The 19,983-nt window shown below is 42.5% G+C and overlaps 1 protein-coding gene across 2 annotated transcripts in view; it reads right to left on the bottom strand.

Annotated features, from left to right (window-relative positions):
- CFAP221 (cilia and flagella associated protein 221) overlaps nt 1-11,795 on the bottom strand; it is a 94,191-nt gene extending 82,396 nt beyond the window's left edge. The window contains exons 1-3 of one of the 2 annotated variants that reach the window (XM_066280217.1): nt 11,633-11,795; nt 10,092-10,277; nt 7,427-7,527 (exon numbers count right to left, since the gene is read on the bottom strand). In XM_066280217.1, coding sequence (XP_066136314.1) covers nt 7,427-7,527; nt 10,092-10,230 — 240 coding nt within the window. In that variant the 5' untranslated portion in view covers nt 10,231-10,277; nt 11,633-11,795. The remainder of the gene's footprint in view (nt 1-7,426; nt 7,528-10,091; nt 10,278-11,632) is intronic. The other variant, XM_066280216.1, reaches the window with a different exon arrangement.
- Between the last annotated feature and the right edge of the window lie 8,188 nt (nt 11,796-19,983).

Genomic DNA, 19,983 nt, shown 5'->3' with positions numbered 1-19,983 from the left:
CAGTGTGGGTAGGATAGCCTCCTATCCATCTCGGGGGAATTTCGTTTTTCTGAGAGAGGTAGAGAAAGAGAGAGACAGGAACATCAAGCTGTTTCTGTATGTGCCCTGACCAGGGAATTGAACTGGCAACCTCCACACTCCAGGAGGATGCTCCTACCAACCAAGCTATCTAGCCTGGGCTTAAGTCTTTATTTATTTATTTATTTATTTATTTATTTATTTATTTATTTGAGAGACAGATAAAAGAAGGGAGAGAGAAGGAAGAGATAAGGAAAGTATTCATTTGTTGTTCCACTCAGTCCTGCATTTGGCTGCTTCCCGAGTGTGCCCTGATCAGTCTCAATCCCACAACCTCGTCATTTCAGATGATGCTCTTAACCAACTGAGCTCACTGGCTAGGGCCATGGAAATTTAAAAGAACTCAAGTTAGGGCCTGACCTGTGGTGGCGCAGTTGATAAAGCGTCGACCTGGAATGCTGAGGTTGCCGGTTCAAAACCCTGGGCTTGCCTGGTCAAGGCACATATGGGAGTTGATGCTTCCTGTTCCTCCCCCTGTTCTTTATCTATCCCTCTCTCTCTCTCTCTAATAAAAATGAATAAATAAAATCTAAAAAAAATTTTTTTGAAAAAAAATAAAAAGAACTCAAGTTAGGGAGTTCATTGATGGTGACAGGAGGCCAGTCCTGTGAAGCGGGACAACTTGCTGGATAAATCAACTGAGTCTCTGAATAGAGGTGTTTTTCCTTCCTCTTGAAAGGGGAGCAGGACTTATTCTGCGGATCTGGGCTTCTCTGCCTGGGCCAAGGGACAGTTAAGAGGTCTTTGGTTTCCAAAGTCTAGGGCAGAGGCTGGGACTGTCACTGAGCCCATTGCCTAAAGCCTCACATTTATCAAAGCCCTAAATTAGACTTCAGGCATTATTTCTTGGTGAGGTTACACTGGTGTTTGCATTTGTTGGAAGTTCTCATTTGTCACCTGTGAACATTCTTAAAATACCACAATTTTTGTGACCTTGTTTTGACACATCACATATATATGTTAAAAACTTTTTTAAAAAGTTGCTACGACATCTCTTGACCTTCAAGGGGCCCTTTTAGTTACCTACTTGCAACTAAAACTGGAGAGAAAAGTAATAATCAAGGAAAAATGAGCCTTGAGAAGGTGAAGGAAGTGTTGAGAAAGTGTATTTTAAATTAATAATAACAGTTTATTTGAAAACATAAGAAAGCATGAATGATTACCCCTGTTACCCTTGAGATTTGCCTAAAATCTTACCCTGTCTTCCCATTTTGGGGGTCAGTAGATGTCCCCAAACCCTCTAAGATAGTGGTCCCCAACTCCTGGGCTGCGGACCGGTACTGGTCTGTGAATCATTTGGTACCGGTCCACAGAGAAAGAATAAATAACTTACATTATTTCCATTTTATTTATATTTAAGTCTGAACGATGTTTTATTTTTAAAAAATGACCATATTGCCTCTGTTACATCCATCTAAGACTCACTCTTGACACTTGTCTCGGTCACGTGATACATTTATCCGTCCCACCGTAAAGGCTGGTCCGTGAAAATATTTTGACATTAAACCAGTCCGTGGCCCAAAAATGGTTGGGGACCACTGCTCTAAGATATCTGGTCCACCATGGGCTGACTTTCTCCTGGCCCTCATGACCTTAATGTCCCTTCATCAGGGAATCACATGAAATTCAGCCCCAGCTTCAGTTTTTCAGAACTGATCCTCACAACACACAAACGAAAACCCACTCAGCCAGTGGGTTTAATAGCTTTTACTTGAGAGTCACAGCGATTTCCCCCATATTGCCCACAGCACTCTTCATTTCCCCTCCCATCACTGCCCCTCTGGGTCTTCTCAGGAGAGTCCACTCATCCCTGACAGGACAGAGCAAAACCCACCCTCCAGAGAAGTCCTGGCTTCGGGTGGACAGGGGCTCACCTTTAATCCCAAGCACTTCTCATCGTATTGCCCCAAACAAATTTCAGACAGGAGGTTGGCATCTTTTAATACTTCCCTTCAGTGGCACAGCTTCTCAGAGAAGGTTAATACTTAACCCCAGGCGTCTGGGGACAAAATTTAAGCAGCCTTAAAAGAGCTTTTTAATCTTAAAATGCACATTGGTCATGCATTTTGCTCTAAAATTTTGCTCTCTAATGCATTTCTCTAAAACAAGAGAGCAAAGTGGAAGCCCCAGAAATGCTCTGAGCTCACCCCCAGGCTTTGCCTCCCACCCTTGCACACTGAGGAGAGGCTGCTGGGATTGGGGGGGGGGGGTTTCTAATGGCTGCACTACGAAATTGAAGATAAACACTATTATTTCAGAAAGCCTGAAGGAACTGTGAATTCATGAAAGGCAAGGCTGAGGCTGACAACTTTCTTTTGGGCTGACAACATTAACACCGGCTGTCTCATGGGGAAATTATTATTTAACTAATAAATATAGTTTCCCAGACAAAACCTTAACACAGAGGGGAAAAAGAACTTAAGAATTTTTAGTTTTTGAGAACACTGGACATCACTGTTTCAAATTTTAAAGTAAATGAAAGCATTGATTTAAATATAAATCCAAGCAAAATGCTTTCATTTCTTTTAACAGGTCTGGATCAATCTCAAATGTTAGTGAACAGTTCATTGTGGTTTTAAACCCACATTCAGTCATTCCATTCTTGGGCAATTTGCATAGTTTCCTGTAGCAAAACCAAGATAAAAGCAGTTGGATGTCCCCCCTTGTTTGGCAAGAATCTCAAGGTAATTGCCCTAAGCTTTTGCTTAACTTTACCGAAGGAAACAGGAGGCTGGCTCTCCAAGATCTCCTAGAATGTTATTAAGATGAAATCATTTTGTGTTTTTATTTATTTCTGTGTTTGTTTGTTTGTTTTGTGACAGAGACAGAGAGAGACAGAGGGAGGGTCAGATAGGGACAGACAGACAGGAAGGGAGAGAGATGAGAAGCATCAATTTTTCATTGTGGCACTTTAGTTGTTCATTGATTGCTTTCTCATATGTGCCTTGACTGGTGGAGGGGGGGGGGCTACAGCAGAGTGAGTGTCCCCATGCTCAAGCCAGTGACCTTGGGTCCAAGCTGGTGAGCCTTGCTCAAACCAGATGAGCCCGTGCTCAAGCTGGTGACCTTGGGTTCTGAACCTGGGTCTTTCCGCATCCCAGTCTGATGTTCTATCCACTGTGCCATGCCTGGTCAGGCTATTTTTGTGTGTTTTAAAGTCCAAAAGAAGCAGTATGATAATTTAGACTTTAATCTGCATTTACTTGGAATTACTGAGTCTCTGCCAAGTCACTCACTTCCAATTGTGGACCCCGAGAAAGAAGATACCTACCAAGAAGGGCTCCTGGTGGATGACTGGGGTCAACTTTAAAAAAAAGTACCTAACAGCTCTTGCTAAACATCAACACAAACCATACTTCAGCGATAAGCCTGCACTAAGCTGCCTACTTCCCACACTGAACTTCCTGTCCGCACTGTCTCCTGCCATCTGAGTCAGTCCTGATTAAGGAGTTCCTGCAATTGTATTTCAACCAACAGGACTGAAGCTTACTCTGTCTAATTGGAGCTGCACAGCTATAAACCCAGTATCTTCATTAACCAATCAGAGTGACTCCATTTTGACCAATCAGGAGATTGCCTTTGGGACCAATCAAATTTTGAAGACTTGGAGATTTTATTTGTATGAGTATGGACCAATCAGGGAAAAGGGACAGGGCCTTTTCTCTGTATAAGCCAGCATCCCTCTGGCTCAGAGAAAGCACTTTCCCTTTTTACTGAAGACAGAAGATTGTTTTCCTGGCTGGAGCTGAAGAAACCAAAGTTGAATGAAGCAGAATGAAACAGAACAGAGCAAGTGGAGCAGACCAAAGCAGAGCAGCGCAACCTCACCCTAGGGCCATCTTGGCCCGGGCCACCTTCACGGCTGTGCTGCTTCATAACTGAGCTTCACAGTCAGTCTGTAGCACAATTGAGCTGTTTGCATGGAATAAAGTTTCCTTCTTCACTATACCCCAATTTAGGGATTCCTGTTGACATTGAATTGGCACCAAGAATCATTAGTTGACACTATAAAGTGGTGTTCAATATCTTCACAAGTGTTTATTGGGTGCCTTCTGTGTGGAAGGCACTGTGTTATACAAAAGACAGAAGCAGCTCTGTCTTTCAGCAGAATGAAGCTTTGCCTCCCTTGAAAAATCCTCAGCCCATGTAAACAAGACTGCATACAGGTCTCCAAATGTGCTGCATGCTGGCTTACCCTCGCCCCTCTCCACCACCTCCTCCAGGCCCAGAATGTCATCTCCACTCCTCACTTAGTTCACAGATTATCCCAAATAGCTTACCCTGCACAACCTCTTTACATCATGACCAGGAAGCTAATGAGAAGATGCTTGACATCATCAGTCATTAAGAAAATGCAAATAAAAAAAGTTGAATGGTAGCCTCAAAAAATATGTGCACACCCCAATACCTGGAACCTAAGAATGTGACCTTATTTGGGAAAAGGGTCATTGCAGATATTATTAAGCTGGACCTTGAAATGAGAACATCCTGATTACCCAAATAGGCCCTACATCCAATAAAAAGTCCTTTTAAGTACCAGAGGAAAAGATATAGGGAATCAATCCATGTGAAGATGCAAGTAGAGACTAGAGTTATGTAGCCACAGGACAAAGAACCCTTGGAGCCCCAGAAGCTGGAAGAAGCAAGGAAAGAGTCTTCTCAAGAGTTCTCAAGAGAACATGGCCCTACTGACTCCTTGGTTTTGGACTCTGGTATCCAGAATAATTTTCTGGTTTTTCTTTTTAAGCCCTAAGATGGTGGTAATTTGTTATGGCAGCCACAGAAAACTAATGTTCTCCTCCTTAATATATATCCAAGAGACTATGTTCATACAAAAGCATGTGCACATGCCCTGGTTGGATGGCCCAGTGAATAAAGCATTGTCTGGTGCACCGAGTTCGTGGGTCCAATCCCCGATCAGGGCACATATGAGAAGCAATCAATGAGTGCACAACTAAATGGAACAACTGAGTGGAACAATGAGTTAATGCTTCTCTCTGTCTCTCTCTCTCTTTCTAAAAGCAATCAATAGTAATAAAAAAGATAGTATTTCCTCAGAAAAATGTTCCTTTAAAAATAAAATAAAAGAGTAAATACGAATAATTGCAAGGAGTACGAGGTGGGGAATAGGGTGGAAAGAGACTTGGCATGGGGCATGGGGGCACAATGTGGTGGGTAGAGGGTGTTATATTGAGTGGGGCACTTGAAACCATGTCCACACAATAAATTAAAAATAAAAATTTTTAAAAAGAAAACGAAAAACAAACATGTGCATGAATGCTCATAACAGCATTCATTATTCAAAATAGTCCCAAAGTATAAGCCCAAATGTCCATCAATGGATAAATGAATGCATAAGCAAAGTGATGATATACATCTGTACAATTGAATATTATTCAGCCATTAAAAGAAATGAAGTACTGATATATACTATAAGCTGAATAAGCCTGGAAAACATGCTAAATGAAAAAAGCTAGTCACAAAAGACCATATGTCCATAAATTTCTTTTATATGGAATGTCTAGAATAGGCAAATCTATCGCAACAGAAAGTAGATTGTAGCTGCCTAGGGTGGGGGGTTGAGGAGAGTGAGGGGGCTAGGGATGGGTGGTGAATTGTTTATTCATTATAAACAATGAATATTTATGAATGCTAATTATTTAAAATCTATCCTACTATAATTTAGACAGGAGACCTAATAACCAGGAAAAGCAAGCTCCAGAATGTATTACTAGCCTTGGTCTTTGATGCAATGTTCTAAGAATTGTGTCCCTGTAGGTTAATGGGTGAAGTTCCTAGTCAGTTTTAAATCCTAACCCTTTTCCTGAGTGGAAACACATGGCACCTACCAGGTTTCTCTCCTGACCTGTCCTCTCTCCACCCACTGCGAGATGCAAGAACTCATGAAAACTGAACACTCTGTTCACTGAGGACAGCTTGAGAAAGCCTGCCCTCTCTTCCCGAGAAGCTGTGCCACTTGTCAGTTTCTTTCAGCAATTCTCCTCTGAGAAGTCTAACACAACAGTCAGAATTCTCTCTTAAAGTTACCTGACTTAAGACATGGCTTTTAAGAATGTAGTACATTTAAAAGTGGAGACTCTCTTGGTGGGGAGACAGGGGACAGAAGGTGATATCACATACAAAGCCAGATCCCAGAGGGCCCACGTGGAGAAAGCCCACCTCTGCCTTCCTAACACATGCTCAGAAGCCAGTCCGGCTTTGTTCTCAGGTCCAGCTGGAGTAGTTCTGATGTCCTGCTTGGTATGAGCTCAGTGCTGAGGCCACCGAGGTTTGCAGTATAGACTTAAACATGCAGGTCCCTTTTGGCATGGAAGTTAGCAATGCTGCAGTCACGCATAACCCACTCCAGTCTGAATGTCCTGGTCAATGGAAGGGACCCAGCAAGGACTGGGCCTCCATGTGGCTCTGTGGGAGATGGCAGTCACTGTAGGCTTCATCTGTCCCTTCTGCAGCTCATTCAATGGAGCTGATTCCTGCCATCCAAGACCTGGCCAGAATCTCTTTGGCCAGGATGATTGATTTAGGCATGGCCTCTGACTTGGGCAAGTGAAACAAAACCCTCGCTGGGGCCTCTTAGGAAGGGGCCTGGATCAGTAGTGCGCTGGCTTGGAGGAAGGCAGCCTGAGTCCCTCTGTCTCCATCACTTAGTAGCTCTGTGTTTTTGAGCCAACTATTTAACCTTTTGGAATTTTGTTTTCCACATCTATATAATTAGAGGAAGATGACAACTTCCACAGAGCTAGCATAGCACTAAATTGAATTATGTGAGACACAAGCACAGTTCCTTGCCTCGAACAGTCACACAGCAAGGACACCCATTTGTTAAGAGAGCTGAGAAGAGCCTCTGGCCTGAGGGAAGTAACTTGTCCAAGGACATTGATGTGACTTGAAAATTTCTCACCCTTGAACTATCTTTCTGGCCCAATTTATACCTGCACTTCTGTTGCTAATTAGATGAATGAGTAGTTTAAATGAAGAAAATCCATATCTCTCATTATTATGATTAATGATTTTTTTTTCCTTAAGTGAGAAGCGAGGAGGCAGAGAGACAGACTTTTCCATGCCCTCAACCCGGATCTATGGGGAAAGCCCACTACTGGGAGATGCTCTGCCCATCTGGAACCATTGCTCTGTTGCTTGGCAACCGAGCTATTTTAAGCACCTGAGGTGAGGCCATGGAGCCAGCCTGAGTGCCCTGGGGCCAACTTTCTCCAACTGGCTGCTGGAGAAAGAACCTGGGACATCCATGCACCAGGTCAATGCTCTACCACTGAGCCAACAGGCCAGGGCCTATTATGATTAATTAATCCACTTACAAAGTACCTACCAGAAACTGTTGGTGTTGTTTTTCTACTTGATAGCCTCCAAAGTGCACTATCCCAGGCTTGGCTTGTATGACCTTATTATTCAGAAGTTTTGCATAAATTTCTATGAAAACAATGTAAATAAATACATGATGAGATGAGACATAAAAGAAAATGTTAAGTAAAAGAAAATTCTATTAACATGGGCTCTTTTTAAATTAGAATATTTTAAGCAAACGAAAGTTTCAGAAGATATAGCTGTCAACAAGATTAATGATCTGTTCCAAAAACTGTAGGGCCTTTCCTTCTATTTTTACACATTACTTGGGAGAGATCATCATAATAGAAATTCATCTTCATTGTTAATTACCTATTAAAATAATTTGCCCTTTACATATTGTGCAAGTATTTTTAGAAAAACACAAGCTCATAAAATGTGCAGGCCTGTCTTTGCTCTGCACAGCACAGTGCCTACTTATTATGTACTGAATGCCAGTTCAAAGAATATGAACACTAAGTGTTTAACTGTATATTTAACTCTTATTATTTGATTTCCTCTGTATAGAATTACAATGTGATATATAGTAATCTTTTAAAATGGATATTATGTAATATCTATTATTTGATATAGAGCAATCTTAAAACTCTGAATAATTATAGCTCTGGAGAGTAAGTCTCAAACTGTTATTGTAATATGAGTGTCTTTTTTTTTCTTTCTAGTTTTGAGTACAAGGTTAAAAACAGCTGAGCTCACAAAAGGGCCCAGGTCTACCAAACTTTCCCCTGCTCTTCATACAGACATGAGCCAAGATGTATGGAGAAGGCACCGAGAACCCACTGTACAATTGTTTCCGTGCCTCCAGTGCGTTATGCCACACGTGCATTTGTAATCCTCACTCCAACCCTGTGTATCTCCATTTTGTAGATAAGAGAGCTGAGTGCGACTCACCAAGATTAAGCAACTTGCCCACAGCTGGTAGTTAAAAATCAAGCCCAGGTCTGCATCATTCTAACCACTAAACTGCCTCCCTCAATTTAAAGACATTATCCAGTTTCTTATAAAGGATCATTTTCAACTTTGACTATATCCCAGTCTCATGAGCCACAGACACCCTCACCCACCCTGAGCTCACTGTGATTCTAGAATACACCTGAAGTGGGTGTGAAACATTTGTGTTTTTGCTTCTCACCAGGTGAGCTGCTGCTGTCATCAGCTTTGGGCCAAACTGAAGGGCTGGAATGGGGATAAGGATGGGTTTCAGGGGGACTGACGGTCTCTGTAGGTAATCTGGTAATTATTTAAGTATTAAAATTAACATTATTTGATGATTTTTTAATGTTTTGTTTTTGTTTTTAGGGGCATAAAATATATGCAAATAAGCATTTCTCTTAATGCCCAGAAATAGTCAAGTATACTAATTTTCACTCAACAGGTTCTACAATGACAAAAGAGCCACACCAAATATTACATTTCCAGCTTTTGCACTGCACTTTGAAAGAAGACAGGAAGCAACCTAGTATGACAAGAGGAAGCTGGACACTAACTCTCCATTTAGTTGTGCCACTTAGGGGAACTCATTTGACCTCTCTGGGTATCAGCTTCCCCGACAGTAACATGGAAATAGGATGTTGATGTCATTTGAATTAAATGAAAATAACGTAGGTAAAATGATTGGCCTTTTACAAAATAGCTATAGAATTTACCAGGCTTTTCAGGCTAAGGAACATGCATGGGGAAAGGCAAGCAGGTATAGATGCCTGAGGTGTTGGCAGAGCAGGAGTAAAATGGAGGGGCTGGAGCCGGGAGTGGCGGTGATGCTGGGTAGGCAGGTCAAGATCAGCAACAAAGAGGGCCAAACGTCAATGGAAGGAATTGCAACTTTTTCTGTATGCAAGGGGAACCTCTCAGAGTATTCCAGTAGGACAGGGACAGAAACCAGTTGGGATTCCTTTTTTTTCCCCCTGTATTTTTCTGAAGTGAGAAGCGGGGAGGCAGACAGATAGACTCCCATCTGTGCCCGACTGGGATCCACCCGCAAGCCCACCAGAGGCGATACTCTGCCCATCTGGGCCGTTGCACCATTGCAACTGGAGCCACTCTAGCGCCTGAGGTGGAGGCCATGGAGCCATCCTCAGCACCCGGGTCAACTTTGCTCCAATGGAGCCTTGGCTGCGGGAGGGGAAGAGATAGATAGAGAGAAAGGAGAGGGGAAAGGTGGAGAAGCAGATGGTCACTTCTTCTGTGTGCCCTGGCCAGGAATTGAACCAGGGACTTCCACACGCCAGGTGGATGCTCTACCACTGAGCCAACCAGCCAGGGCCCCAGCTGGGATTCTACAAAGGAAACTGACTAGGGTATGAATGGTGGTCTGGAGGAGAGTGTGGTCAGGGTGAAGAGCATTGCAATGGCCCTGGTGATCTACTGAGGATGAGGGACAAGGCAGTGGGGACAGATAGAAAAGATATTTGAGGAAGTGGAAGCAATAGAACTTGGTGACTAATTCACACCTCAAAAAAATCTATCAGTTAAGTGGATGGATCTAAATAGAACCATTGTTCTTAATAAAAACCACTGAGCCTAAAACACCATGTAGACAAATCAGCACCCAAAATTCCACTCTGCTTTATGGACTTTGGAGCCTCTGGGAAGCTGTGAGTTGTACAGTAAATATGTTCCTAAGCACTCACTTGATTCTAGGAGGTGATTAGGCACTTCCCTTCTTTTCTTGGGCTCTTCAACTAGGCTCTTCAAAAGAAAGGGCGATACGTTATTAAATGGTTCCTCAGCATTCTTCAGTTCTCTGTTGGGGGTTTTCACGGCTGACATTTTATCATGAAAAATGGAATCTTCTTTTTAGAGCCAAAGGTCAATTCCTGGGCAGAAAACAGTAGCAGTATAATTAATTATCCATGAGAAACCACACACACATGTTTGTTTTTTTTTCAATCCTTGACAAATGTACCTCTTGTTATTGCACAGTTTACTGTGGTTCAGGCCCGCCCCGCCTCTAGTCTCTCTGCTGGCAAGTCTGTCCTGACACACGGCTGTCCCACGAATTTTTCTGCATCACACATCAGGACCCAATATCGTGCCATTGGTTAAAGCCCTTCTGTGGTCCTGATTCTCAAGAGTTTTTCCCAGAATGTAGTTCTCACATGCTTCTTGAGCTATTAGTTGAGGCATGTGAAGGAAAAAATAAAGGCTCTCACACAGCTGAATACGTTTGGAAAATGTTGAAGAAACAGGCCTCTTCTTTTTGAGATTTCTCCTAATCAGTTTCTCAGATGTGACTGTGAAACTCTTTAACATTTGGAGACACTGTACAGGACACTGGCATTTATGAGCCATCTTCCTGGGTCCCTCTCTGGGGCAATGAGGAGGTAGACACCATAGGCATCCTCCATCTCCACTGGGTCTTTCCTAGCTCTGTCTGAGGACCTAGGGTCCCAGATCATGTCATACCCTTCATCAGCCTTGCCTGAACAGTCATTTTAAGTTCTACTTTCTTCATAAAGTCCACACTGGTCCCAATACTTTAACATTCCTTAACAATTACTGCCTCTACTTCTCATCTGGCACTAACAATTTATTGCCTTGTAATGGCACTTTACAAACCCCACAGATTTTTAATTTTCCCCAGCTAAAGATCTTAACCTGGGGCATTTGCACAGACTGGGGACTGCTCTGTGAAGCCCCTGACATTGAACGTGAAATCATGAGTGGAGCTCTATGTGCTTTTTTAAAATTTATTTTTAGATGGTTCATAGCTTTAGATTCCCAAAAGGTCTGTGGCATTGAGCAAAATGTAGTTGACTATACTGAAGAAGGTGCTCAATAATCGGTTTCTGCAATAAGTTTCTCTCCCCGCCCCCCCATCCTTCTCCGTAGCATCGCTGAAGCTTCCCCACACTTCAGCGCAGCCTCCACCTCACTTGCTTCATCCCTGCCCCCAAGCTCATTTTCCAGCCCCTTCGACGCCGCAGCCGCTGATTTCCTCGCATTCCCTGCCCTTCTTCAAGCAAGTGCAAGAAAGGGCAAAACCGTCACCAATGCACTGACCCCCAAGGGTGAACCTGTCTCCCTTTTACACCCACCACGTCCTGGATCCCCTGCCCCAACCTCTCTATCCCGCAAACGCCTGCCCCATCAGCCCCACTTTACTCCCTTCCCTGCTAGGGTCAGGAGCAGGGGTCGACCTAGACCCACGCGCCACCGCATCCCCATTAACCTGCGTGGCCCAAGCCCTCCTGGCCCCAGCCCAGATGGACTTGCGCTCGGACCCTTCCCAGAGGTTCAGGTTGCTAGGGCAGCTCAGGGGCGGCCAAGGGGGCCACCCCGCCCCCGGTCGCAGGACTGCTCCTACTTCAGAAGATCGCCGCACCTGACTTGGCCCTCTCCCGCCCACAACTCAGAGCGTTGCCAAGACGACGCGGTAGGGCTCCTGGGGTAGGCCCGGGCGCGACCAAGTTCCCTAGGGAGGTGGGGGAAGCCGCGCTGTGGCAGCGCGGGGTCTGGGGCCTGTGAGCCTCTTCTGGGGTCTCTGAGACCTCTTTGAGGTTTCAAGAGAACACTGAAAGCGACTTAGGGGGTGTGAGGAGAATGGATTCCTGTGGAGAAAGGAGAAAGTCAGAAGAGACTATATCCTGGACACCAGCAAGAGCAAATCGCAGGAGAGGCCTTGGCCCAAAGGGGCGGGGCCTCGGGCACAGAAGGTGGAGCTTCCTAAAATAATTCATTCAGTGTCGCCCTAGGACCTAGGGCGGTTCTGAAAGTGCGCCCCAGAAGATTTCTAGGTGCTCCCTATGGTATTCCAGAGAAATATGTGCCTGTTGGGGACCATTAAACCAACATGGTTTTTGGAGTTTAGATATTTGGGGACAGAGGTGTGGGGAATTGGCTGTAAGCTGGCAGTCTGCCCAACCCCCCCCCTCCCCCCACTTACTTGCCTGATTAGGTTGCCAGAGGCTGTTAAATTGTGGTGCTGAATTGTTTACACTGCCTGCCATGTTCCCTGGAAAGACTAGAGGCAAGTTTCTTCTATCCTTTGTTCGGTGTAAAGTTAAGATGATATGTATGGTGGGGTTTTCTGCACTTGGTAAAAATTCTTGGGTTGCCTTGGAAACAATCAAAGATCTCATTGATTTGCTAATGGACCACTTTGCCCTATAAATAAAGCAAGATGTGGTTTTTGGGCACGCTTTGTTCTTGTTGGCAGTAATTACAGGGCCCTTCCAACCCAGTATTTTCTTAATTCCGCACCCAGTTTCTACTGGGTACCTGGAATTACTAGCAGCGCTGGTTCATGGCATGTGCCCAGATATAAAAATAAATATAGTTACTCTATTATACCATTTTAATACAGAAATACTGTTCATTTTGTTAATACATCATTTTTATATTTATTATTAACACATCATTATATTATTTTTAGATAAACACACCCAAATAAAAGGGATAGATTTCTCAGAAAGAAGCATGATATTAAAGAATCTGATTCTGGAAGTGAGCAAAAGTTAAGTGTAAATAAAATAGAACTTCAAGGCTGACGGGCAGAATTTAACATAGCATTTTTCATCTCTTAACACTGAATACGATTGGATTAGAAACTCATTCATGGAAGCTTCAAGTGATTTTGATTTAACATTAACAGAAGAAGAAGAACTGGCAGCTATATCCACCTATCGTAGGTTGATAATTAAACATAAGGAATGGTCTCTTGAAGCCTTTTGGGTTTCTATAAAAAAAAAAGGATATGTGGCAATATCTAAAAAAGCTTTGAACATTTTACTATAATTTTCAACATCCTGTTTATGTGAATTAGGATTTTCTACCCTCAACACAATTAAGAGTTAAAAGAGAAAAATTCTTCAATGTATTGACAAGGAAATGAGAGTTTGCCTTTCAAATATATGCCCAAACATTGAAGAAATTGCTAGGACATATCAGGCTCATTTTTCTCATAAACACAAGCATGAAAAAACTTAACACATTCATGCCGGGACCTGCCCAATTTACTAAGTCTTACTAAGAATGTATCTATATATATATAAAAGATAACTTTCTTGTCTTTTTATTTTTAACTCCTCTTTTTTACAAATTCTAAAAAGCATAACAAAAAATGTAACATAAGAATGTTTTTTAATGTCAGAATAAATTTAATTTTGTTGTATTTATTTCATTTAATTACCATAAAAGCACATTTGGACTTTATATTTTTTTCTTTAATATGTGACTTAATTATTATAACATATGTAAGGTATTTTTCCCTGCCGAGAAAGAAGGAAAAGTGTAGCCACGAAGTGTGGAATAGCAAAAGCTTTATTTAGTACAGTGCATCCTGCCCGACGAGGTTCTCTGGTCTGGGGGACAGGGGACAAAGAAATCATATGGAGGAAATTGCATGGGGGAAATTTAAAGGGTCATTTAGGGTGTTTGAGGTAATATGTCATGGCAAAATGTCATTGGCTGACAGATGGTCGCTTTTTTCCAAAGGACTCCTGGGAAGTTTCTTTCGGGGTGCATGAGTGTGTGGGTGGTTCCAGCCAAAGTTCCCGGGCCTGGTTCCTCACGTGACCTTCCCCCATTGCCCACCGACCTTACAACATATTTCTCAGAAATTTGTATATAATGCACCTACAATTACTTGTAGGATTTTAAATGGGTCCCGACTTCGAAAAGTTTGAGAACCACTGCCCTAGGTTAATTTGTTTTCTATTATGATAAATTTCAAATATATACAAAGGTAGGCAGAATAGTATGGTAAACCTTCAACACTCACCTGCAACAATAATTAAATCATGGCCAATCTTACTTTGTACCTTTCCTTTGCTTCCTGTATTATTTTGAAGGACATCTCAAACATCATTTTACCCAAATTATATTCCAAGTATTTCAGAATATAACTCCAAAAGATAAGGACTCTTCGAAAATATAACCACAATACTAGTACCTAAAATAATTATAATATTTTTAGCTAAAAATTACAATAATTCTGACATCTTCAAATATTCTGTATTCAATTGTGTCATAAGTATTATAAAATATATATATTTTTTTTAGTGGTTGATGCTTTGAAGCAGAATTTAAATAAAGTCTACACATTGCAATGGATTGCTGTGTCTTTTAGATCTCCTTTAATCAACAGATTCTCCCTCCATATCATTTTGTTGTTGTTCCAATTTATTCACCAAAGAAACTCTTTCTGTCCTTGATACTCATATTTAGGGGTTATAAACCATGAAGTTGGGTCTGCTTTCCTAACCTCCTACCTTGCCTACTCCAACTCCTGGTTGCCCAAGGACATTGTTTCTTACACAGATGGCTCAGGCCACTCTCTTCCCAGGAACTGCCCTTGTCTTGCTCTCTCCATCTATGAGTTGACACTTGATGTCATCTATGCCTTCCTGTTGGTAAGAGATTATAGCAGGAATTCAGTGAGGATACCTGCTTTTCTCACACCCACATCACTTGTTTCACTTTTTATAGTTTTGTTTTTTTTCCTCCCACTGGAACTGCTTATTTCTTCCATCTTCTCACTCTCCAATCCTTCCCTTCTGGCCACCACCATCAGTGATTAAGAACCTCCCCATTTTTCAAGGCTAACACTAGAGATGGTATTTCCCAGGGGCTGTTGCCCTCCTCTGGGCTTCCATACATCTTATTTCATCATTTTTTTTGGTGCTTATCTTTTTATATGCTGTACCCATCATTATTTGTGTATGTGTCTTTGTTGGTCAAATAAGTTTGTAAATATAATGTATAGTTCTGCTCACTTATAGTTTGCATTGGGTGTGGGAGACAGGCTGTAAAGCAGGCTTCGTTATAGCCTAAGGCAGGGGTCGGGAACCTATGGCTCACAAGCCAGATGTGGTTCTTTTGATGGCTGCATCTGGCTCACAGACAAATCTTTAATAAAAAATAATAACGTTAAAAATATAAAACATTCTCATGTATTACAATCCATTCATTTCCTACTGCTCATGTTCATGGATGTGGGTGTCTGGAGCCAATCACAGCTGTCCAATGGGATAACACCAAATTTTTATTGAATAATGCATAATGTACATGGGTCATTGTGAGGTCAGGAGGTAAACTTTTCTCCTTTTAATCAAGTAGTCAGCTAGCTAATTGCAGAAACCTTTTGATGAAGAAGATGGCTAAAAGAAAAAAAGATGAGGAGTATCGTACTTTTCAGCAGAAATGGACATAGGAATTCACCTTTGTGGAGAGAACAGGTTCTGCAGTATGTCTAATATGCAATGATAAAATTGCATCGATGAAATGGTCAAATATAAAGCGGCACTTCAACACATGCCATACTACATTTGCATTGAAATATCCAGCGGGGGACAGACTAGCTGTGCAGAATGCAAGCTAGTCAGCAGCAACTCCGTGCTTGGACCCAACAAGGTGACTGGAATTCAGCTAGCTTTGCTGGTGCTTTAGCAATTGTGAGAAATGGAAAGCCATTCACAGATGGGGAGTATGCCAAAACATTCATGCTTGATGTTGCCAATGAACTTTTTGACGACTTTTTGGATAAAGACAAGATAATCAAAGGAATAAAAGACATGCCTCTGTCGGCAAGAACTGTTCATGATTGTACCATCATGATGGTAAATCAAATTGAGGCAACACAAGTGAAGGACATAAATACAGCACCATTCTTTTCTCTCGCTTTGGATGAGTCAATAGATTTAAGCCATTTATCCCAGTTCAGCGTGATTGCAAGGTATGCTGTTGGTGACACACTACATGAGGAAAGTCTTGCTGTTTTGCCTATGAAAGAAACAAGAGGGGAGGATTTATTCAAGTCTTTGACTGAGTTTGCTAAAGAAAATAATCTACCAATGGATAAACTTATTTTGGTGTGTACTGATGGTGCTCTGTGCATGGTGGAGAAAAACAGAGGATTCGTAGCACCTCTTCCTGAACATGAAAAGAGACCCATCCTAAGTTTTTTATTGCATCCTACATCAGGAGGCGCTTTGTGCTCAGATGTGTGGCGAGCAGCTTGGTGAGGTGATGTCGCTGATCATTTGGGTGTTCAACTTTATGGTTGCCTGAATTTTAAATGATCGCCAGTTTAAAACACTGCTGGATGAAGTTGGGAATAATTATCCTGGTCTGCTTCTGCACTGCAGTGTGCATTGGTTTATAAGAGGGAAGGTGCTTAGCCATTTTATGGCTTATCTGAGTGAAATCTGGACTTTTCTTTTTCTTTTTTTTTCCATCTTTCTGAAGCTGGAAACAGGGAGAGACAGTCAGACAGACTCCCGCATGCGCCCGACCGGGATCCACCCAGCACGCCCACCAGGGGCGAAGCTCTGCCCACCAGGGGGCGATGCTCTGCCCCTCCGGGGCGTCGCCATGTCGCAACCAGAGCCACTCTAGTGCCTGAGGAAGAGGCCACAGAGCCATCCCCAGCGCCCGGGCCATCTTTGCTCCAATGGAGCCTTGGCTGCGGGAGGGGAAGAGAGAAACAGAGAGGAAAGCGCTGCGGAGGGGTGGAGAAGCAAATGGGCGCTTCTCCTGTGTGCCCTGGCCGGGAATCGAACCCGGGTCCTCCGCACGCTAGGCCGACGCTCTACCACTGAGCCAACCGGCCAGGGCTGGACTTTTCTTGAAATGAAAAATGTCGAGCATCCTGTGTTAGCTAACACTGAGTGGCTCCTGAAGTTCTACTATCTCGTGGATATGACTGAACATCTGAACCAGCTCAATGTGAAAATGCAAGGCATTGGAAATACAGTCTTATCCCTTCAACAAGCAGTGTTTGCATTTGAAAACAAGCTGGAACTCTTTATTGCCGACATTGAAACAGGTCGTTTACTACACTTTGAAAAACTGGGAGAGTTTAAAGATGCATGCACAGCGAGGTGACCCTGCTCAACATCTTGATCTCCAGCAGCTAGTGGGCTTCACATCTAATCTCCTGCAGTCATTCAAAGCGTGCTTTCGAGAATTTTGTGAGCGCACTCGTCTTTTTAAGTTCATCAGCATCCACATGAGTGTGCAGTGGACAGCACTGACCTGAGTTACATCCCCGTTGTCTCCATCAGAGATTTTGAGCTACAAGCTGCTGACCTGAAGGCCTCAGACATGTGAGTGAATAAGTTCAAGTCACTGAATGAAGATTTGGAAAGACTTGCATGACAGCAAGCAGAGTTGGCAAGCAAACACAAGTGGAGAGAAATGAAAAAACTTCAACTCGCGAACCAGCTGATTGTCAAAACTTGGAACACGCTTCCTGTCATGTACCACAGCAACTGCAGCGTGTGAGTATTGCTGTACTGACAATGTTTGGCTCTATGTATGCATGTGAGCAGTCTTTCTCACATCGAAAGAACGTTAAGACCAACCTATGGTCACGTTTAATGGATGGAAGTCTCAATGCCTGCATGAAGCTTAACCTCACCATACATCAACCAGACTACAAAGCTATCAGCAAAACCATGCAGCACCAGAAGTCACATTAATGGTAAGAAGTACTTTATTCATCATTGGTTAGCAACAGCATAACAATGTTATTAGAAAGAATTCAGAGACTTATTGTACTTTAAAAGTGTTGATCTTACAGAAAACACACACATTTACTTGTATTTAGTGTTAAACATATTGTATGGCTCTTACGGAGTTACATTTTAAAATATGTGGCATTCATGGCTCTCTCAGACAAAAAGGTTCCTGACCCCTGGCCTAAGGCTTAGTCACTAAGCCTTTCCCATTTTAAGTGACTTTGTATCAGAGACTTCCTTGTTTGTATATTGATTAAAGGTTTTGATTTCTACACTATAAAATGGGGCAGAGGAGCCCATGCAGGAGGCGAGCAGAGAAAGGCCAAGTGGAGGAGAGGAGAAGCAGCCAAGATGGCAGAGTGCTGAAGGAGAAGCCAGTTTGTGCAGAGTTTGTGCAGAGAGAAGGAGATGGGGAACAGAGGTGAATAAGGCTGCTGAGCTAGAAACCTTTGATTCTAGGAAACTCAGATAAGTCAGTGGCTTTGGGAGCCCTGAATGGAAAGAGAAGTGTTTTCCCACTGTGTGTATTTCTTGCCCACCAGGTGCAAGCTAGGATTAAAGCTAATGGCCCACCAGTTCTTGGCTCCATTGTTTCATTACCGTCTGTCTGAATCTAATGCGAACCTGCATGGGCCAGGCGGCTGTGATGGTGGCCATGCCTACTGGCTTGTAGGATTCTTTGGAGGAGGGGACTATGCTTTATCTTTGGATCTCCCACAGTCCTGACACAGTTCTCTGTTCATAGTGATTACCGAGTAACTATAGGCCGAGTGGGTAAAAAATTCATTTGTTTATGTAGTAGGCTACTCTAGTTCTTAGTGTTGCGTTGCTCTAACAAGGTTGTAGATTTCAGGACAGGTACTATGTTTCCAATAATCCCAGAATTTTCCACTCAGCTCAAATCATCAAATTCTTGTTTCTGTACATTTAAAAATTGGTATTGGGTAACACCTTTAAATTTGTACTTATTTTTTTCTTAGAAATAATGCCAAATTTCCTGTTTTATATACAGATATGATATCATATGTAGGTCTCTGTACAATCAATTAACCAAACGTGCATTATAGTGAAGTGGACACTGCTGGTTACTGACTTCTGCTTCCTCACTAAGAGAACCTCAATGTTGCTTTGTGATAAGGTACCAAAGAACTGTAGGGCTTGGTATTGGCAACGCCATTTTAAAGAGGAAAGGTTGGGCTTCTTGCACCCTCCTTTCTGTGGAGAATGGAGGGAGAGGAATGCAGAAGCGTCCTGGCTTGCAAGGACAAATAGGCCATCTAGTCATAATTTAACTATAGTTCTCTGTAAGGACTGAGGCCATTACTTGGTAGACAACAAAGAAGATAAAGGTTATCTGAAAACTTCCTCTTCCCTTTCAATAAGATCCTTTAGGAGACAATGTTTACATATCCTACACTGATTTTAACTCTTCCTCCCCTCCTGGAGTCCTGAGAGTAAAGTATACCTCTAGACAAAGGGATCACAAGGCCACTCCCCTTGCCTGAAAAACCTGCATATGCTTTCTAATAATCATCCCTTTTGAAATCCTTTATATGTATAAAACTTGTAAACTAAAGCTAACCTCAGTACTTTTAACAAAGGTGATTTCTTATTTCCTTATCCTAAGCTAAAAAACTTTTCACTGTTGTGGTAAGGACCCTGGAAAATTTGGGAATGTCTTAATACGTAAAACAACTTTTATCGCTAATGTGTTACCTTGTAAGTTTTAATGTGTAGGAATGTTTTTTTCCTTTTAATAGATCCAATAGATACATGTTGTAAGCTTGTTAATGATTGACTATTGTGCCATGCGCCCCCTCTTTTCCTCCCAACCTGTGTGTCATCAAGTCTATATAACTAGCCTCAGAGCTATATTCGAGGTGGCACGATTTGGGTTAGCTGTACCCCGTGTAAGTCTCATGTAGCCGGCTTATTAATAAATCTCCTCCTAAAATTTCTTCTGTATCCTGCCTTGGTGTCTCTATGTAACCCGCAGAATTAAGATAATATACTTTACAACAGCTTAGGTTTCTCCCCACACCCCCAGTTCCAGCAATAGATG

This window comes from Saccopteryx bilineata, chromosome 5, assembly GCF_036850765.1.
Source record: "Saccopteryx bilineata isolate mSacBil1 chromosome 5, mSacBil1_pri_phased_curated, whole genome shotgun sequence".
Classification (NCBI taxonomy): Eukaryota; Metazoa; Chordata; class Mammalia; order Chiroptera; family Emballonuridae; genus Saccopteryx; species Saccopteryx bilineata.
The sequence above is the reverse complement of the archived record's forward strand: the minus strand, read 5'-3'. Positions and strand labels throughout refer to the sequence as shown.